Source organism: Oncorhynchus kisutch, linkage group LG14 (assembly GCF_002021735.2).
Source record: "Oncorhynchus kisutch isolate 150728-3 linkage group LG14, Okis_V2, whole genome shotgun sequence".
Taxonomy (NCBI): Eukaryota; Metazoa; Chordata; class Actinopteri; order Salmoniformes; family Salmonidae; genus Oncorhynchus; species Oncorhynchus kisutch.
The window spans coordinates 13753372-13776418 of record NC_034187.2 but is presented as its reverse complement, the minus strand read 5'-3'; the positions used below and the strand labels follow the sequence as shown (position 1 = coordinate 13776418).

Genomic DNA, 23047 nt, shown 5'->3' with positions numbered 1-23047 from the left:
TCAGCAGAACAGCTCTATAGGAATGTGATGGCTAATCCTAGGAAGGAGTTGTCAGCAGAACAGCTCTATAGGAATGTGATGGCTAATCCTAGGAAGGAGTTGTCAGCAGAACAGCTCTATAAGAATGTGATGGCTAATCCTAGGAAGGAGTTGTCAGCAGAACAGCTCTATAGGAATGTGATGGCTGATCCTAGGAAGGAGTTGTCAGCAGAACAGCTCTATAGGAATGTGATGGCTAATCCTAGGAAGGAGTTGTCAGCAGAACAGCTCTATAGGAATGTGATGGCTAATCCTAGGAAGGAGTTGTCAGCAGAATAGTTGTATAGGATCAATGGAAAGCTACAACGGCTGTGTTTAACCTACAAGGACAGGCAGGGCTCTCCACTCCACAGTAGAAAGAGCTGCTACAGCTTGAGGAAGAGGGCAGACAGACACACACACACACACACACACACCGCCCGCTGTGGAGTCGACCAGAGCCCAACAACCCTCTACCACTAACTGTACTGAGAGTGAATTAAAAACATTATGAAACAGTCCTTGAGTGTTGTTGTGCTGAATATGGGTGACGCTGTCTAACTCTCGCTCCATGTTACAGAGGAGAAACTATGTTGTTGACCATTCAGGCATCACATCCATGAGAGAGAGAGGGACGATTCAGTTGCTCTGACTAGTAAACAACGTTGCACAATAGCCATCCCTTACTGGGTGGTAATGGGGGGCTTAAAATCAATACAGTTATACACCACAATATCATTTTGGACAATATTATGTTGATGCTTTGACTCCAAGTATTGATATGTAAAAATCTTTCATCCTGTAGCTTGGAGCAGACATATATTGAGTAATACTATATGTTTGGAACATCAAATCACAATAAAATCGCAATTTTCCAAATTTTGTTGCGTTACAGCCTTATTCTAATATTGGTCAAATAGTTTTTTCCCTCATCAATCTACACCCAATACCCCATAACGACAAAGTTAAAACAGGTTTTTAGAAAGGTTTGCTAATTTAAATACATTTACAAAAGTATTCAGACTCTTTACTCAGTACATTGTTGAAACCCCTTTGGCAGCGATTAAGTCTTCTTGGGTACGACGCTACAAGCTTGGCACACCTGTATGAGCAGAGTTTCTCCCATTCTTCTCTGCAGATCATCTTAAGCTCTGTCAGGTTGGATGGCGAGAGTTGATGCACAGCTATTTCCAGGTTTCTCCAGAGATGTTTGATCAGGTTCAAGTCCTGGCGAGACTTGTCCCGAAGCCACTCCAGCGTTGTCTTGGCTGTGTGCTTAGTGTCGTTGTCCTGTTGGAAGGCGAACCTTTGCCCCAGTCTGAGGTCCTGAGCGCTCTGGAGCAGGTTTTCATCAAGGATCTCTCTGTATTTTGCTTCGTTCGTCTTTACCTCGATCCTGACTAGTCCCTGCAACTGAAAAACATCCCCACAACATGATGCTGCCACCACCATGCTTCACCGTAGGGATGGTGCCAGGTTTCCTCCAGACGTGATGTTTGGCATTCAGGCCAAAGAGTTAAATATTGGTTTCATCAGACCAGAAAATCTAGTTTTTAATCTAGTTTTTATCTCCAAGCAGGCTGTCATGCGCCTTTAACTGAGGTGTGGCTTGATTGATAAAGGCCTGATTGGTGGAGTGCTCCAGAGATGGTTGGCCTTCTGGAAGGTTCTCCCATCTCCACAGAGGAACTCTAGAACTCTGTCAGAGTGACCATCAGATTCTGGGTCACCTTCCTGACCAATGCCCTTCTCCCCCGATTGCTCAGCTATAGGAAGAGTCTTGGTGGTTCCAAACTTCTTCAATTTAAGAATGACGGAGGCCACTGTGTTCTTGGGGACCTTCAATGCTGCAGAAATGTTTTGGTACACTTCCCCAGATCTGTGCCTCGACACAATCATGTCTCGGTGCTCTACGGAAAATTCCTACGACCTCAGGTCTTGGATTTTGCTCTGACATGCACTGTTAACTGTGAGACCTTATATAGACAGGTGTATGTCTTTCCAAATCATGTCCAACCAATTTAAATTATCTCAAGTATGATCAATGGAAACAGGATGCACCTGTGCTCAATTTCGAGTCTCATAGCAAAGGGTCCGAATGTGTAAATAATGTAAACCTTATGTAAATAAGGTATTTCTGGTTTTACCTTTTAATACATTTGCAAAAATGTATAAAACCCTGTTTTTGCTTCATAATTGTGGGGTATTGTGTGTAGATGGCTGAGGATTTAAATTTATTTAATCCCTTTTAGAATAAGGCTGTAATGTAACAAAATGTGGAAAGACTCGAGGGGTCTGAATACACTGTATTGTATCGGCACCTAAGTACCATGATAATATCGTACCCTGGCAATTCCCAGCCCTACTACTTAATCAGTATTTAACTGCTTTCAACAGCACTGACAAGATCCTCAGCTTTAGGCTGCCAGTACAAAGCACCATAGACCCAGAGCAAATCACCAACTACACTATATCGGGATGAAGCTTCAGTACAGAAGAATCTAAGGCCTGGCTTTCTGCCAACACCACATCCAGAAACTGCAGTAAGACAGCACTATCATCTGTGGATAACATCTGAGACCATGTCACCTAAAACCTCTTTATCTAATACAGTTCTCTCAGTCTATTATTTTCCTATGAATCTATTCAGATTCAAAACTCAAACAGACATTTTGTGAGGTATCTAGCTACAGGTTTTAGAAAGCCCAGATTAACAACGCTTCTGTGTGTTACTATACCCCAGGAAGAGTAGCTTCTGCATGAGCAACAGCTACACTGGGGATCCTAATGAATAAATAACAACATAGATGGAGATGTGAGTGGTAGCTAGATAATTGACTACAGTATTGTACAAACTGAGCTATAACACAAAATACATAATGGATAATGCACTTTTGACACAGTCACATAACACAAACCTACACACACACAGACAGAGACACACACACACACACACACACACACACACACACACACACACACACACACACACACACACACACACACACACACACATAATAACTCAACTACACATTAAGAGCCACAATCTCCCATCCCCTTCTAATGCACACAAAAACAATGACCCCCTTTGCCCCCTAACATGTGCAACGAGAGCTAGCAAAACACAAAACACCAGTCAGTCCGTCAGGAGAGAAGAGAAGATGAGGCAGGATGCTTACCATGCTTTATCCTGCTTCTGAGTAAGAAGATGTAGTCTTCCACACGCTCACTGGCACACACACACAACACAGACAGGCTCAGAGAGGAAGGGACTGACAGTGAGAGAGAGGAGGGAGCATAGAAGGCAGAGAGAGCACAACAGGCGAAGTGAGAGAGAGAAAGTGTGGGATGGGGTGAAAAAAAGGAGTGAGGGAGGTTGGAGAATAGCAAGAACAACAGCAAGAAAAAAGCAGAGGGGGAGAGAGGAGAGGAGAGGAGAGGAGAGGAGAGGAGAGGAGAGGAGAGGAGAGGAGAGGAGAGGAGAGGAGAGGAGAGGAGAGGAGAGGAGAGGAGAGGAGAGGAGAGGAGAGGAGAGGAGAGGAGAGGAGAGGAGAGGAGAGGAGAGGAGAGGAGAGGAGAGGAGAGGAGAGGAGAGGAGAGGAGAGGAGAGGAGAGGAGAGGAGAGGAGAGGAGAGGAGAGGAGAGGAGAGGAGAGGAGAGACAGAGGGAGGCGAGAGAGAGGAGAGAGCGAGAGAGAGAGCGAGGGGAATAGAATATCCTAATATTTGATTTGATATGGTTCTCTTTTAGTCCTCATTTGGACTAATCTTCCAACAGTCGTTAAACATTAAAATACTATTTATAATACGAACACATTTTCACATATAACACACTGTTACAAACAGACATAATACACTAACATATTGACCAGATAAATAACTGTCTAAAAAGAGATATTGATTCTTCATCTACCATAGTCCAGCACAACTTTCCTATGTATTATATTTAAATGGTATTAAAGTATTGTTTGAATTTATATATTGAAAGCTTTCTGGTTTGCGCAGATAAATTATTCAATTTCTTTATTACTCTAAATATAAATGTTATTTTGCCTATTTCTATTTTCTGTCTGGGTAACACAGATGGTGGACAACCTATTCTTAGTATTGACTGAATGTCTGTCTTTTACCAACTGAATACTGTTGTGAATAGAGTTTGGCCGTTTTAAATGGTGTATATTATGAAATAAATAAGCATGTTTTTTTCACTTATCTTGTTGATTGATGACCACCCAAGAGCATTGAGCGTGACTACAACAGAAAAAAACATATCTCCACCTTAAAACAATCCTTGCTGCTTTGTTCTGTGCAATCTGCAGCCTCCTAATGTCACTTGCTGATGCATTTCCTCAAACCACAGAACAGTAGTTCATCTGACTCCCAATTCATGCTTGGGTTGTTTGCTTAAGTATCTTTCCTGGTAAATATGTAGCTATCCTTCTGATCCTGCATGCTGTTTTAATAATATATATATTTTTTAATCCTGGTGGAACAGACCAACATACCCTTGGTTTTCTTGGTGTTCAACAAAACAAGATAGCAAACCCACTCCTGATATTTTCCAAATCTACTTGTAGAGCTTGCTGTACCTGTTGAACCGATTGTCTTGCTGTATAAATGGTAGGATCATCTGCAAATACAGTAGCTTTAGTTTCAGATAAGCTATAAGGAAGGTTGTTGGTATATATTATGTAAAGAAGTGGCCCAAGGCAACTGCCCTGTGGTATTCCACAGTTTAAAGCATGAAGAGAAGAAAATTAACTATTGATATAGGTGGACTGTTTCCTGTCAGTTAGATATGACTGTTCCAAATTCAATGCTACCTCCTTAAAACCATAATGCATTAATTTTGTCAAAATTATTTCATGACCCACTAAATAAAAAGCAGCACTAAAATCTAAAAATAGTACACCCACAAACCTGCCATTATCCACAGCATTGAGCCACTGGTCAGTCATGTCAATGTTACCCCACTCTTCCACCAAGGCACCTGCAAGTTCCCGGACATTTCTGGGGGAATGGCCCTAGCCCTCACCCTCCGATCCAACAGGTCCCCAGACCTGCTCAATAGGATTGAGATCCGGGCTCCTCACTGGCCATGGCAGAACACTGGCATTCCTGTCTTGCAGGAAATCACAAACAGAACGAGCAGTGTGACTGGTGGCGTTGTCATGCTGGATGGTCATGTCAGGAGGAGCCTGCTGGAAGGGTACCACATGATGGAGGAGGTCTTCCCTGTAATGCACAGCGTTGAGATTGCCTGCAATAACAACAAGCACAGTCCCATGATGCTGTGACTGACACACCACCCCAGACCATGACAGACCCTCCACCTCCAAATCGATCCCACTCCAGAGTACAGGCCTCGTTGTAACGCTCCTTCAACGATAAACGCGAATCCGACCATCACCCCTGGTGAGACAAAACCGCGACTCGTCAGTGAAGAGCACTTTTTGCCAGTCCTGTCTGTTCCAGCGACGGTGGGTTTGTACCCATAGGCGATGTTGTTGCCGATGATGTCTGGTGAGGACCTGCCTTACAACAGGCCTACAAGCCATCAGTCCAGTCTCTCTCAGCCTATTGCGGACAGTTTGGGCACTGATGGAGGATTGTGCATTCCTGGTGTAACTCGGGCAGTTGTTGTTGCCATCCTGTTGCCATCCTGTATATCCTGCATCCTGTAATTATTTTTGAAAGACTGATGAAAAAGGGACGTTTCTTTTTTTTGCAGAGTTTAGATATATGTAGAGAAACCGATGTCAGATGGATTCTCTTCTTCCCGTAAACAGTAGGCACTGAGGACTATTCCCCTCTATCCCAGCCTCCATTAAGCACTGAGGACTATTCCCCTCTATCCCAGCCTCCATTAAGCACTGAGGACTATTCCCCTCTATCCCAGCCTCCATTAAGCACTGAGGACTATTCCCCTCTATCCCAGCCTCCATTAAGCACTGAGGACTATTCCCCTCTATCCCAGCCTTCATTAAGCACTGAGGACTATTCCCCTCTATCCCAGCCTCCATTAAGCACTGAGGACTATTCCCCTCTATCCCAGCCTTCATTAAGCACTGAGGACTATTCTCCTCTATCCCAGCCTCCATTAAGCACTGAGAACTATTCCCCTCTTTCCCAGCCTCCATTAAGCACTGAGGACTATTCTCCTCTATCCCAGACTCCATTAAGCACTGAGAACTATTCCCCTCTATCCCAGCCTCCATTAAGCACTGAGGACTATTCCCCTCTATCCCAGCCTCCATTAAGCACTGAGTACTATTCCCCTCTATCCCAGCCTCCATTAAGCACTGAGGACTATTCTCCTCTATCCCAGCCTCCATTAAGCACTGAGAACTATTCCCCTCTATCCCAGCCTCCATTAAGCACTGAGGACTATTCCCCTCTATCCCAGCCTTCATTAAGCACTGAGGACTATTCCCCTCTATCCCAGCCTCCATTAAGCACTGAGGACTATTTCCCACCAAGTGGACCAGCTGGCTAACACACACACACACACACAGGTGTTTTATGAGACAGTGTGTGATAGAGTATCAGATGTGTGCGTAGGAGTGTTAAGGTCTACAAGGGTCTGTGGCTGCACAAGGCTGATACTGTAAATATGTAGAATAGAAACTCTTTCATCACAGGGACTGTTTCAGAGTGGAAGACCTTGTCCCTCTTTGTCATGCTCATATGTCTTTTCTCTCGCTCATATCTCTCCCGCTCTCAAATCCCTCTCTCTCTCCCCTATATATCTCTCCCTCATCTCTGTTTCTCTTTCTCCTCCACATGCCTCTCTTTCTCTCTCTATAATTTGTTGGCATGCCGAATCTACCGCTGTACATTATACTATATATCTATATATATCACTATATATATATATATATATATAGCTGTTTGTTAAAAAAAAGTTATGTTTAAAAAAAACATTTATGCAGGTTATTTTATCTTCATGACGGTGTTCATCCATAATTGTCAGTTACAGGATTATACGGTAATTGTGCCAGCCCGACATAAATGTGACAATATCTTTTAAGCATACCATAGGGTGCAATACACATGTTGGAAAACTGCACCATTGAGAGCATCTTGACTGGCTGCATCAGCGCCTGGTATGGCAACTGCTTGGCATCCAACCACAAGGCGCTACAGAGTATAGTGCACACGGTCACCTCTATACCAGGCGGTGTCAGGGGAAGGCCCTACAAATGGTCAAAGATACCATCCACCCAAGTCATAGACTGTTTTCTCTGCTACCGCTGGCAAGCGGTACCGATGCACCAAGTCTGGCACCAACAGGACCCTAAACAGCTTCTACCCCGATGCCATAAGACTGCTAAATAGTTTACCAAATAGCTACCCGGACAATCTGCATTGGCCCCTCTTTTGAATCATCACATACACTGCTGCTACTGTTTATTATCTATCCTGTTTGCCTCCACCATGTGGAGACTAATCACTTCACCCCTACCTATGTGTACATATCTACCTCAATTACCTTGTAACCCTGCACATCAACTCAGTACTGGCCCCCCATGTATATAGCCAAGTTATTATCACTTATCGTGTACTTATTCCTGGTGTTGTTATTTTTCTCTCTGCATTGTTGGGAAGGGCCTGCAAGCATTTCACAGTTAGCGTACGTACACCTGTTGTTTATGAAGCATGTGACAAATAAAATGTTATTTGATTAATACACACATTATCGTTCATACCGAGATGATAGCCTTCCCCTATGGAAAACCTCACCATGTGGAGACAGATACAGCCTTCCCCTATAGAACACCTCACCATGTGGAGACAGATACAGCCTTCCCCTATAGAACTCTCACCATGTGGAGACAGATACAGCCTTCCCCAATAGAACACCTCACCATGTGGAGACAGATACAGCCTTCCCCTATGGAACACCTCACCATGTGGAGACAGATACAGCCTTCCCCAATGGAACACCTCACCATGTGGAGACAGATGCAGCCTTCCCCTATGGAAAACCTCACCAGGTGGGTGGAGACAGGTACAGCCTTCCCCTAAGGAACACCTCACCATGTGGAGACAGATACAGCCTTCTCCTAAGGAACACCTCACCATGTGGAGACAGATACAGCCTTCCCCAATGGAACACCTCACCATGTGGAGACAGATGCAGCCTCCCCCTATGGAAAACCTCACCAGGTGGAGACAGGTACAGCCTTCCCCTAAGGAACACCTCACCATGTGGAGACAGATACAGCCTTCCCCTAAGGAACACCTCACCATGTGGAGACAAATACAGCCTTCCCCTATGGAAAACCTCACCATGTAGAGACAGATACAGCCTTCCCCTATGGAACACCTCACCATGTGGAGACAGATACAGCCTTCCTCTATGGAAAACCTCACCATGTGGAGACAGATACAGCCTTCCCCTAAGGAAAACCTCACCATGTGGAGACAGATACAGCCTTCCCCTAAGGAAAACCTCACCATGTGGAGACAGATACAGCCTTCCCCTATGGAACACCTCACCATGTGGAGACAGATACAGCCTTCCCCAATAGAACACCTCACCAGGTGGAGACAGATACAGCCTTCCCCTAAGGAACACCTCACCATGTGGAGACAGATACAGCCTTCCCCTATGGAAAACCTCACCATGTGGAGACAGATACAGCCTTCCCCTATGGAACACCTCACCATATGGAGACAGATACAGCCTTCCACTATAGAACACCTCACCATGTGGAGACAGATACAGCCTTCCCCAATAGAACACCTCACCATGTAGAGACAGATACAGCCTTCCCCTAAGGAACACCTCACCATGTGGAGACAGATACAGCCCTCCCCTATGGAACACCTCACCATGTGGAGACAGATACAGCCTTCCCCTAAGGAAAACCTCACCATGTGGAGACAGATACAGCCTTCCCCTATGGAACACCTCACCATGTGGAGACAGATACAGCCTTCACCTATGGAAAACCTCACCATGTGGAGACAGATACAGCCTTCCCCTATGGAACACCTCACCATGTGGAGACAGATACAGCCTTCCCCTATGGAAAACCTCACCATGTGGAGACAAATACAGCCTTCACATATGGAACACCTCACCATATGGAGACAGATACAGCCTTCCCCTATAGAACACCTCACCATGTGGAGACAGATACAGCCTTCCCCTAAGGAACACCTCACCATGTGGAGACAGATACAGCCTTCCCCTAAGGAAAACCTCACCATGTAGAGACAGATACAGCCTTCCCCTATAGAACACCTCACCATGTGGAGACAGATACAGCCTTCCCCTATAGAACACCTCACCATATGGAGACAGATACAGCCTTCCCCTATAGAACATCTCACCATGTGGAGACAGATACAGCCTTCCCCTATGGAACACCTCACCATGTAGAGACAGATACAGCCTTCCCCTAAGGAACATCTCACCATGTGGAGACAGATACAGCCTTCCCCTATAGAACACCTCACCATGTGGAGACAGATACAGCCTTCCCCTATAGAACATCTCACCATGTGGAGACAGATACAGCCTTCCCCTATGGAACACCTCACCATGTGGAGACAGATACAGCCTTCACCTATGGAACACCTCACCATGTGGAGACAGATACAGCCTTCCCCAATAGAACACCTCACCATGTGGAGACAGATACAGCCTTCCCCTATGGAACACCTCACCATGTGGAGACAGATACAGCCTTCCCCAATGGAACACCTCACCATGTGGAGACAGATGCAGCCTTCCCCTATGGAAAACCTCACCAGGTGGGTGGAGACAGGTACAGCCTTCCCCTAAGGAACACCTCACCATGTGGAGACAGATACAGCCTTCTCCTAAGGAACACCTCACCATGTGGAGACAGATACAGCCTTCCCCTATGGAAAACCTCACCATGTGGAGACAGATACAGCCTTCCCCTATGGAACACCTCACCATATGGAGACAGATACAGCCTTCCCCTATGGAACACCTCACCATGTGGAGACAGATACAGCCTTCCCCTATGGAAAACCTCACCATGTGGAGACAAATACAGCCTTCACCTATGGAACACCTCACCATATGGAGACAGATACAGCCTTCCCCTATAGAACACCTCACCATGTGGAGACAGATACAGCCTTCCCCTATAGAACATCTCACCATGTGGAGACAGATACAGCCTTCCCCTATGGAACACCTCACCATGTGGAGACAGATACAGCCTTCACCTATGGAACACCTCACCATGTGGAGACAGATACAGCCTTCCCCAATAGAACACCTCACCATGTGGAGACAGATACAGCCTTCCCCTATGGAACACCTCACCATGTGGAGACAGATACAGCCTTCCCCAATGGAACACCTCACCATGTGGAGACAGATGCAGCCTTCCCCTATGGAAAACCTCACCAGGTGGGTGGAGACAGGTACAGCCTTCCCCTAAGGAACACCTCACCATGTGGAGACAGATACAGCCTTCTCCTAAGGAACACCTCACCATGTGGAGACAGATACAGCCTTCCCCTATGGAAAACCTCACCATGTGGAGACAGATACAGCCTTCCCCTATGGAACACCTCACCATATGGAGACAGATACAGCCTTCCCCTATGGAACACCTCACCATGTGGAGACAGATACAGCCTTCCCCTATGGAAAACCTCACCATGTGGAGACAAATACAGCCTTCACCTATGGAACACCTCACCATATGGAGACAGATACAGCCTTCCCCTATAGAACACCTCACCATGTGGAGACAGATACAGCCTTCCCCTAAGGAACACCTCACCATGTGGAGACAGATACAGCCTTCCCCTAAGGAAAACCTCACCATGTAGAGACAGATACAGCCTTCCCCTATAGAACACCTCACCATGTGGAGACAGATACAGCCTTCCCCTATAGAACACCTCACCATATGGAGACAGATACAGCCTTCCCCTATAGAACATCTCACCATGTGGAGACAGATACAGCCTTCCCCTATGGAACACCTCACCATGTGGAGACAGATACAGCCTTCACCTATGGAACACCTCACCATGTAGAGACAGATACAGCCTTCCCCTAAGGAACATCTCACCATGTGGAGACAGATACAGCCTTCCCCTATAGAACACCTCACCATGTGGAGACAGATACAGCCTTCCCCTATAGAACATCTCACCATGTGGAGACAGATACAGCCTTCCCCTATGGAACACCTCACCATGTGGAGACAGATACAGCCTTCACCTATGGAACACCTCACCATGTGGAGACAGATACAGCCTTCCCCAATAGAACACCTCACCATGTGGAGACAGATACAGCCTTCCCCTATGGAACACCTCACCATGTGGAGACAGATACAGCCTTCCCCAATGGAACACCTCACCATGTGGAGACAGATGCAGCCTTCCCCTATGGAAAACCTCACCAGGTGGGTGGAGACAGGTACAGCCTTCCCCTAAGGAACACCTCACCATGTGGAGACAGATACAGCCTTCTCCTAAGGAACACCTCACCATGTGGAGACAGATACAGCCTTCCCCTATGGAAAACCTCACCATGTGGAGACAGATACAGCCTTCCCCTATGGAACACCTCACCATATGGAGACAGATACAGCCTTCCCCTATAGAACACCTCACCATGTGGAGACAGATACAGCCTTCCCCAATAGAACACCTCACCATGTAGAGACATATACAGCCTTCCCCTAAGGAACACCTCACCATGTGGAGACAGATACAGCCCTCCCCTATGGAACACCTCACCATGTGGAGACAGATACAGCCTTCCCCTAAGGAAAACCTCACCATGTGGAGACAGATACAGCCTTCCCCTATGGAACACCTCACCATGTGGAGACAGATACAGCCTTCACCTATGGAAAACCTCACCATGTGGAGACAGATACAGCCTTCCCCTATGGAACACCTCACCATGTGGAGACAGATACAGCCTTCCCCTATGGAACACCTCACCATGTGGAGACAGATACAGCCTTCCCCTATAGAACACCTCACCATGTGGAGACAGATACAGCCTTCCCCTATAGAACACCTCACCATATGGAGACAGATACAGCCTTCCCCTATAGAACATCTCACCATGTGGAGACAGATACAGCCTTCCCCTATGGAACACCTCACCATGTGGAGACAGATACAGCCTTCACCTATGGAACACCTCACCATGTAGAGACAGATACAGCCTTCCCCTAAGGAACATCTCACCATGTAGAGACAGATACAGCCTTCCCCTATAGAACACCTCACCATGTGGAGACAGATACAGCCTTCCCCTATAGAACACCTCACCATATGGAGACAGATACAGCCTTCCCCTATAGAACATCTCACCATGTGGAGACAGATACAGCCTTCCCCTATGGAACACCTCACCATGTGGAGACAGATACAGCCTTCACCTATGGAACACCTCACCATGTAGAGACAGATACAGCCTTCCCCTAAGGAACATCTCACCATGTGGAGACAGATACAGCCTTCCCCTATAGAACACCTCACCATGTGGAGACAGATACAGCCTTCCCCTATAGAACATCTCACCATGTGGAGACAGATACAGCCTTCCCCTATGGAACACCTCACCATGTGGAGACAGATACAGCCTTCACCTATGGAACACCTCACCATGTGGAGACAGATACAGCCTTCCCCAATAGAACACCTCACCATGTGGAGACAGATACAGCCTTCCCCTATGGAACACCTCACCATGTGGAGACAGATACAGCCTTCCCCAATGGAACACCTCACCATGTGGAGACAGATGCAGCCTTCCCCTATGGAAAACCTCACCAGGTGGGTGGAGACAGGTACAGCCTTCCCCTAAGGAACACCTCACCATGTGGAGACAGATACAGCCTTCTCCTAAGGAACACCTCACCATGTGGAGACAGATACAGCCTTCCCCTATAGAACACCTCACCATGTGGAGACAGATACAGCCTTCCCCTATAGAACACCTCACCATATGGAGACAGATACAGCCTTCCCCTATAGAACACCTCACCATGTGGAGACAGATACAGCCTTCCCCTAAGGAACATCTCACCATGTGGAGACAGATACAGCCTTCCCCTATAGAACATCTCACCATGTGGAGACAGATACAGCCTTCCCCTATAGAACACCTCACCATGTGGAGACAGATACAGCCTTCCCCAATGGAACACCTCACCATGTGGAGACACATACAGCCTTCCCCTATAGAACATCTCACCATGTGGAGACAGATACAGCCTTCCCCTATAGAACACCTCACCATGTGGAGACAGATACAGCCTTCCCCTATAGAACACCTCACCATGTGGAGACAGACTCAACACAAGTTCAAGATGTAAAGAGAAATGGAGGTACAGAGGTATGGAATGATTACAGTGGCTGCAAAGCCACAATCCTCCAAAGAAATAGACCTAGCTGCAAAAAATCACGACATGATGAGAATGGGTTTGGTGGTGAAAGACAAAGTATACCATCCAGTCTGATCTAGTCAATGTACACCTCCTCCCACCAGTCTGATCTAGTCAAATCATACCTCCTCTCCTCCCACCAGTCTGATCTAGTCAAATCATACCTCATCTCCTCCCACCAGTCTGATCTAGTGAAGTTATACCTCCTCTCCTCCCACCAGTCTGATCTAGTCAAGTTACACCTCCTCTCCTCCCACCAGTCTGATCTAGTCAAGTTACACCTCCTCTCCTCCCACCAGTCTGATCTAGTCAAGTTACACCTCCTCTCCTCTCTCCAGTCTGATCTAGTCAAGTTACACCTCCTCTCCTCCCACCAGTCTGATCTAGTCAAGTTATACCTCCTCTCCTCTCTCCAGTCTGATCTAGTCAAGTTACACCTCATCTCCTCCCACCAGTCTAATCTAGTCAAGTTACACCTCCTCTCCTCCCACCAGTCTGATCTAGTCAAGTTACACCTCCTCTCCTCTCTCCAGTCTGATCTAGTCAAGTTACACCTCCTCTCCTCTCTCCAGTCTGATCTAGTCAAGTTACACCTCCTCTCCTCCCACCAGTCTGATCTAGTCAAGTTACACCTCCTCTCCTCCCACTTGTCTGATCTAGTCAAGTTATACCTCCTCTCCTCCCACCAGTCTGATCTAGTCAAGTTACACCTCCTCTCCTCCCACCAGTCTGATCTAGTCAAGTTACACCTCCTCTCCTCCCACTTGTCTGATCTAGTCAAGTTATACCTCCTCTCCTCCCACCAGTCTGATCTAGTCAAGTTACACCTCCTCTCCTCCCACCAGTCTGATCTAGTCAAGTTACACCTCCTCTCCTCCCACCAGTCTGATCTAGTCAAGTTATACCTCCTCTCCTCCCACTAGTCTGATCTAGTCAAGTTACACCTCATCTCCTCTCTCCAGTCTGATCTAGTCAAGTTATACCTCCTCTCCTCCCACTAGTCTGATCTAGTCAAGTTACACCTCCTCTCCTCTCTCCAGTCTGATCTAGTCAAGTTATACCTCCTCTCCTCCCACTAGTCTGATCTAGTCAAGTTACACCTCCTCTCCTCCCACTTGTCTGATCTAGTCAAGTTACATCTCCTCTCCTCTCTCCAGTCTGATCTTGTCAAGTTACACCTCCTCTCTCCAGTCTGATCTAGTCAAGTTACATCTCCTCTCTCCAGTCTGATCTAGTCAAGTTACACCTCCTCTCTCCAGTCTGATCTTGTCAAGTTACACCTCCTCTCTCCAGTCTGATCTAGTCAAGTTACATCTCCTCTCCTCCCACCAGTCTGATCTTGTCAAGTTACACCTCCTCTCTCCAGTCTGATCTAGTCAAGTTACACCTCCTCTCTCCAGTCTGATCTAGTCAAGTTACATCTCCTCTCCTCTCTCCAGTCTGATCTTGTCAAGTTACACCTCCTCTCTCCAGTCTGATCTAGTCAAGTTACACCTCCTCGCTCCAGTCTGATCTAGTCAAGTTACACCTCCTCTCCTCTTTCTCCTACCACTCCCCCTCTCTGTTCACTCAGCAACATTGTGAGGAATAGAACACAGGTAGTGTTAGGACATGAACAGCAGCACTATGTATGTCTGGTTTGTTTATTCCATGGTCACAGTGCAGTTTGAAACTGATATAAACAACCTGTCAATCAAAAGACTGAACGGGACACTCCAGCAGAGGTCATTCGTCCGCCCCTCTGTGTGCTGTGACCAATCACAGGACATTTCTACAGTCAGGAAATAAAATGTTCAAATGTTAAAGTATGGGGATAGGATGGAATCGAGGTTAGGAGGAGGAGCCTGTAATTCCACCCAATTAACGGACAACATACTGGACATGATCTCAGAGTTACAGAACCAAAGGGATCCAATAAATGACCTCCCCTAAAACCATGGAGGAGAGGAGAGGGAGGGAGTCAAGAAGCAATAGGCCTCCACCTCCAAGCCTTGATGGGTCAGAGTGAGGGGGAGGCAGCAGCCAGGTGGAAGGAGGGAGGGTAGTGTTAGGATGTGAGAGGACTGGGCATGTCCGGGTGAGTGGCAGGGGGAGGTGGAGGGGGAGATGGATGGGCAGTGGGGTAGGTTTAAGAACAGTTAGAGGAGGTGTCTTACTTTGGGTGAGTGGCAGGGGGAGGTGGAGGGGGAGATGGATGGGCAGTGGGGTAGGTTTAAGAACAGTTAGAGGAGGTGTCTTACTTTGGGTGTGGGGCAGGAGGCAGTGGAGAGGCGCGAGGTGGCCTGGGCACGTGGCGACTCGGAGGGCGTGGTGCTCAGAGAAGTTGTGTCTCTGGGAAGAACCTGCACACCCCTAGAGATTATGCTGTCTGGGATCTATGAAGAGAGAAGTTATATCTAGTTATATCTACTACGACACACACACAGAAAAAGAGAGCGGGTAAGCAATATCTACAACACACACAAGTAGTTATCTTATCCTCACACATTAAATGAGAGGAAAGCTGTGTGTACAAACAGCACTGTAATCTCTACTATAACACACACAGATAAAAGACACCTCGAAAGCACACACAGATTGGTCAGTCAGTCTGGCCAGTCAGTCATCTGTTTTCTGATTGGCCAGGTAGACTTTTGTAATAACTGTAACAATATAAATACATTCTAAACATCATTAAACACTAGTTCCAGATGCATGTTAAACCCTGTGTGTGTGTGTGTGTGTGTGTGTGTGTGTGTGTGTGTGTGTGTGTATGGCTGAGAGGAGACAGACAGGCCAGGCAAGCCCAGTTTCCCCCCAGGGCTGCTGCTGTGGATGTGTGGATCTGCGACTGTGATCCGCACGGCTCATTTGAGCGGTGCTAGTGGGCCAATAGGCTTTACTGGCAACACAGGCTAACTCAGCTAGCACTAATAACACTGTCCGGGCTACACCTAGCGATACACCACCCGTCATGACCTATACAAGATGGGGTGAATCTCAAAAGTCCTTCTTCATTCCTCGCCTCCTCACCTCATAAGATTCCTCTCCTCGGGGAGAGGACGGGATCGAGCACTTTTGAGATACATGGTGTTCAGGTTTGCAGGGAGGAATTATGGGATGGGTGGGGTGCAGAGTACAGTGGTATGTGGTGTAGGAGCGACGTGTGACATGAGGGTGGGTGGGTGGGCAGATTTGAGGGGTCTTACCGTTACCGGCTGGTCTCCAGAGCAGGAGCAGGTGTAATGAGGTGGGGTAGGGGGGAGGTTAGATACCAGACCAGGTAGATAGTGGCTACCTTTAGCCATGACAACAGCATGGTTATGGTGCTGGGGCTTCCCCTTCTGGTGATGGATGTGTCAACACAGGATGAAACATGAATACACACATAATAGGCACGCACACACGCATATACACACAGGCATATACTCACAGGCATATACACCCAGGCATACACACACATACGCATATACACACAGGCATATACTCACAGGCATATACTCACAGGCATATACTCACAGGCATATACTCACAGGCATATACTCACAGGCATATACTCACAGGCATATACTCACAGGCATATACTCACAGGCATATACACCCAGGCATATACACCCAGGCATACACACCCAGGCATACACACCCAGGCATACACACCCAGGCATACACACACCCAGGCATATACACACACAGGCATATACACACACAGGCATACACACACAGGCATATACACCCAGGTATATACTCACAGGCATATACACCAAGGTATATACTCACAGGCATATACACCAAGGCATATACACACAGGCATACACACACAGGCATACACACACCCAGGCATACACACACCCAGGCATACACACACCCAGGCATACACATACCCAGGCATACACACACCCAGGCATACACACACCCAGGCATACACACACCCAGGCATACACACACCCAGGCATACACACACCCAGGCATACACACACCCAGGCATATACTCACAGGCATATACTCACAGGCATATACACCAAGGTATATACTCACAGGCATATACACCAAGGCATATACTCACAGGCATATACTCACAGGCATATACACCAAGGTATATACTCACAGGCATATACTCACAGGCATATACTCACAGGCATATACTCACAGGCATATACTCACAGGTATATACTCACAGGCATATACTCACAGGTATATACTCACAGGTATATACTCACAGGTATATACTCACAGGCATATACTCACAGGTATATACTCACAGGTATATACTCACAGGCATATACTCACAGGCATTTCCACCAAGGTATATACTCACAGGCATATACTCACAGGTATATACTCACAGGTATATACTCACAGGCATATACTCACAGGCATATACTCACAGGTATATACTCACAGGCATATACTCACAGGCATATACACCAAGGTATATACTCACAGGCATATACTCACAGGCATATACTCACAGGCATATACACCAAGGTATATACTCACAGGCATATACTCACAGGTATATACTCACAGGCATATACTCACAGGCATATACTCACAGGCATATACTCACAGGTATATACTCACAGGCATATACTCACAGGCATATACACCAAGGTATATACTCACAGGCATATACTCACAGGCATATACTCACAGGCATATACACCAAGGTATATACTCACAGGCATATACTCACAGGTATATACTCACAGGCATATACTCACAGGCATATACTCACAGGTATATACTCACAGGCATATACACACACACACACACACACACACACACACACACACACACACACACACACACACACACACACGACAGGTAAACACACACACTGACGTACTGATGTATCAAAATGAAGGCTCAGCACACGTGCAGTAATGCAGTGAACAGGGAGATCGGTTTCTAATGCAGCAAACACAATACATGTATTCTGAGACCTAGCTCCATTCTTCCTCTCTTATCCCTCACTCTCCATTTTCCTCTCCACCCATTCATCTTCCTCTTCATCTATCCCTCTATTTCCGCTAGATCTCCCTTCTTTTCTCTGGGTCAAATGATCATAATTCATTTTATAAAGAATTTCTGGGCTGAAATATCCATGTTGAAGTTAACTTGAGGATTCTAACATGAAACAGCAACAGGCCATTGTGTTTACCTTGGCAGCGATGGCGGCGGCGGTGATGTGTGAGTTGTGTCCGTGGGAGTGGGTGTGGTGGTGGTGGGCGTGGTGGTCCTCGGTGGACACCAAGCATCTGTCCTTCATCTTCTCATCATCCTCATCATCCTCATCATCATCATCATCCTCACACTGCACACCCTTATAATAATAATAGACTTTATTAAGAAAACACCACAACTCACGATGCTGTATGTCATAACATATGGATAAAATAACCACTGTAAAAGCAGCTACAGCTATTAATTAAGTACTGCTACAAACGGAGAGACTTCTGGGAGTGGAAATTATGTGATTATGGTGCAGGAAATTAAGCAGTTTTACTTCATGTATGGTCCTCCTCTCATTAGCATGTAGGGACCTCCTCCCATTAGCATGTAGGGACCTACCTCCTCTCATTAGCATGTAGGGACCTCCTCTCATTATCTTGTAAGGAGCTCCTCTCATTATCTTGTAGGGACCTCCTCTCATTATCTTGTAAGGAGCTCCTCTCATTATGTTGTAGGGTCTCCTCTCATTATCTTGTCGGGACCTCCTCTCATTATCTTGTAGGGACCTCCTCTCATTATCTTGTAGGGACCTCCTCTCATTATCTTGTAGGGACCTCCTCTCATTATCTTGTAGGGACCTCCTCTCATTATCTTGTAGGGACCTCCTCTGAATTTCATTTAGGAACCTCCTCTCATTAAGAGTAGGGACATGTCATTATCAGTAGGGACCTCTCAATATAATGTAGGACCTCCTGTTAATATCATGTAGGACCTCCTCTCATTACCATGTAGGGCCCTAAATTATCATGCAGGGTCCTGTCATTATCATATAGGGACATCCTCTCATTATCGTGTATGGGTGTCCTCTCATTATCATGAATGAGAGCATTATCGTGTAGAAACATCTCATTATCCTGTAGGGTCCTCTCATTATCATGTAGGAACATCTCATTATCCTGTAGGGTCCTGTCATCATCATGTAAGGCCCTCTCATTATCCTGTAGGGTCCTCTCATCATCATGTAAGGCCCTCTCATTATCATGTAGGGTCCTCTAATTATGTAGGAATATCTCATTATCATGTAGGGTCCTCTCATTATCATGTAGGAATATCTCATTATCCTGTAGGGTCCTCTCATCATCATGTAAGGCCCTCTCATTATCATGCGGTGTGGGATGTGTATATCACCCTCTTTTTCTTCAAAAAATAAATACAAACGCAATGGAGGAGAGCCAAGGAGTGTCACCTTGTCCTCTGTCTGGGTGCAGGCAATGCTGTTGAGGGTGAGGGGTGGGGAGAGGGGCGGTGGGGGTGAGGGCAGGTCCTCCAGAGCCTCATGGATGTCCTTCACCTTCACAACTGCATCCCTCAGCAGGTCAATGGCGTGGGGCAGAGCTGGAAGGATGAACTGGAAACACTCCTGTAGGAAGAGAGTTAGCGGTCAGATGAGAGTACACACACACACACACACACACACACACCAGATTTTTACCTGTGAGCCCTTCTTGCTGCCAGGTAGGTTGATGATGAGGGTTTTGCCTCTGATTCCACAGACAGGCCTGGAGAGCATGCCCAGAGGTGTGACCTGAAGGGAGCCCATCAGCATAGCCAGGGCCATCCCTGGAGCCTCGCGCTCTATCACCTCTTTGGTGGCCTGCAGCATCGGGAAGTAGGAAGGGACAGAGTGAAAGGGAACACTGGTTACAGTACTGAACAAATATTACATTCACCTTCAGCAGGGTCAGGGATGGGCAACAAGGTCTAAGGCCAGGGCTGAGATTACAGCCTAACTGGCAACAAGGTCTAAGGCCAGGGCTGAGATTACAGCCTAATTGGCAACAAGGTCTAAGGCCAGGGCTGAGATTACAGCCTAACTGGCTAAAACATCTACTAAGGCCAGGGCTGAGATTACAGCCTAACTGGCAACAAGGTCTAAGGCCAGGGCTGAGATTACAGCCTAACTGGCAACAAGGTCTAAGGCCAGGGCTGAGATTACAGCCTAACTGGCAACAAGGTCTAAGGCCAGGGCTGAGATTACAGCCTAATTGGCAACAAGGTCTAAGGCCAGGGCTGAGATTACAGCCTAACTGGCAACAAGGTCTAAGGCCAGGGCTGAGATTACAGCCTAATTGGCAACAAGGTCTAAGGCCAGGGCTGAGATTACATCCTAACTGGCTAAAACATCTACTAAGGCCAGGGCTGAGATTACAGCCTAACTGGCAACAAGGTCTAAGGCCAGGGCTGAGATTACAGCCTAATTGGCAACAAGGTCTAAGGCCAGGGCTGAGATTACAGCCTAACTGGCAACAAGGTCTAAGGCCAGGGCTGAGATTACAGCCTAACTGGCAACAAGGTCTAAGGCCAGGGCTGAGATTACAGCCTAACTGGCAACAAGGTCTAAGGCCAGGGCTGAGATTACAGCCTAACTGGCAACAAGGTCTAAGGCCAGGGCTGAGATTACAGTGTGAGTGATGTTGTTGCATGTATGTTTGTCTGACTCTCCTACCATGGCCTGCTGTAAACTATACAGTGGCTTGTGAAAGTATTCACTCCCCTTGGCATTGTTCCTATTTTGTTGCCTTACAAACTGGATTTAAAATAGATTTTTGGGGGGTTTGTATCATTTGATTTACACAACATGCCTACCACTTTGAAGAAGCAAAACATTTTGTATTGTGAAACAAACAAGAAATACGACTAAAAAACGGAAAAATTCACCCCCACCAGGGTCAAAACGTTTTGCCGCAATTAGAGCTTCTTGGCGTATGTCTCTTGGGGTATGTCTCTATAATATTGGCACATCTAGCCACTGGGATTTTTGCCCATTCTTCAAGGCAAAACTGCTACTGTAAGTTTGCTGTACACCAGGGGAACACATCCATCTTTAAGTCATACCACAGATTCTCAATTGGATTGAGGTCTGGGCTTTGACTAGGCCATTCCAAGACATTTAAATGATTCCCCTTAAACCACTCGAGTGTTGCTTTAGCAGTATGCTTAGGGTCATTGTCCTGCTGGAAGGTCCCAGTCTCAAATATCTGGAAGACTGAAACAGGTTTCCTTCAATAATTTCCCTGTATTTAGCGCCATCCATCATTCCTTCAATTCAGTTTCCCAGTCCCTGCCGATGAAAAACATACCCACAGCATGATGCTGCCACCACCATGCTTCACTGTGGGGATGTTGTTCTTGGGGTGATGAGAGGTGTTGGGTTTGTGCCAGACATAGCGTTTTCCTTGATGGCCAAAAAGTTCAATTTTAGTCTCATGTGACCAGAGTACCTTCTTCCATATGTTTGGGGAGTCTCCCACACGCCTTTTGGTGAACACCAAACATGTTTGCTTATTTTTTTCTGGCCACTCTTCTGTAAAGCCCAGCTCTGTGGAGTGTATGGCTTAAAGTGGTCCTACGGACAGATACTCCAATCTCCGCTGTGGAGCTTTGCAGCTCCTTCAGGGTTATCTTTGGTCTCTTTGTTGCCTCTCTGATTAATGCCCTCCTTGCCTGGTCTGAGGGTGGTCCACTCTTGGCAGGTTTGTTATGGTGCCATATTCTTTACATTTTTAATAATGGATTTAACGGTGCTCGGTGGGATGTTCAAGGTTTCAGATTTTTTTTTTTGCACCCAACCCTGATCGGTACTCCTCCACAACTTTGTCCCTGACCTGTTTGGAGAGCTCTTTGGTCTTCATGGTGCCCCCCTGCTTAGTGGTGTTGCAGAACAGGTGCATATACACTGAGATCATGTGACAGATGACGTGACACTTAAATAAAGTACATCTGTGTGCAGTCTAACTAATCATGTGACTTCTGAAGGTAATTGGTTGCACCAGATCTTATTCAGGGGCTTCATAGCAAATGGGGTGAACACACGCACCCACCACTTCTATGTTTTTCTTTTTTAGAAATATCAATTTTTTTAATTTCACTTCACCAATTTGGACTATTTTGTTTATGTCCGTTACATGAAGTCCAAATAAAAATCTATTTAAATTACAGGTTGTAATGCAACAAAATAGGAAAACCGCCAAGGGGAATGAATTCATTTTGCAAGGCACTGTATATGTGAGTGAGTGAGATGTTAGTAAAATTCATGAACTAAATGTTTCCATTATTATAGATTGCAGCCGGGAGCAACAAGAGGAAGTGATGCGATGTGTGTGGACCCAAGAAGGACAGGAAGACACAGAACACATACATCAAGTGCAAGAAAGACATTTGCACCACACACAGTAAAACTCTGTCCCTCTTGATGTGTAGACCGGTCTTAATTTGTGTTCGATGGGGCTCATTTATAATTTCCATAAAATACTGTATGTAAAATTTGTCCTTCCAATTTGTTCAGTTCAAAGCAATAAACATGAATGGAGATGAAAACCTTGTTTCATTTATATTTGTTCAAGATAAACATGAATAGAGATGAAAACCTTGTTTCATTTATATTTGTTCAAGATAAACATGAATAGA

The 23047-nt window shown here is 46.3% G+C and overlaps 1 protein-coding gene across 18 annotated transcripts in view; it reads right to left on the bottom strand.

Annotated features, from left to right (window-relative positions):
- Positions 1 to 23047, bottom strand: part of gphna (gephyrin a) — a 128089-nt gene that overhangs the window by 54376 nt on the left and 50666 nt on the right. For 12 of the 18 annotated variants that reach the window (XR_004202687.1, XR_004202688.1, XR_004202689.1 and 9 more), the window contains exons 5-9: positions 20073 to 20234; positions 19827 to 20000; positions 18570 to 18731; positions 16618 to 16752; positions 15670 to 15804 (exon numbers count right to left, since the gene is read on the bottom strand). Coding sequence is in view for 12 of the 18 variants with exons in the window: in XM_031787873.1 (XP_031643733.1) it covers positions 15670 to 15804; positions 16618 to 16752; positions 18570 to 18731; positions 19827 to 20000; positions 20073 to 20234 (768 nt within the window). In the remaining 6 variants the exon portion in view is untranslated. The remainder of the gene's footprint in view (positions 1 to 15669; positions 15805 to 16617; positions 16753 to 18569; positions 18732 to 19826; positions 20001 to 20072; positions 20235 to 23047) is intronic. The other 6 variants (XR_004202691.1, XR_004202692.1, XM_031787881.1 and 3 more) reach the window with 2 other exon arrangements.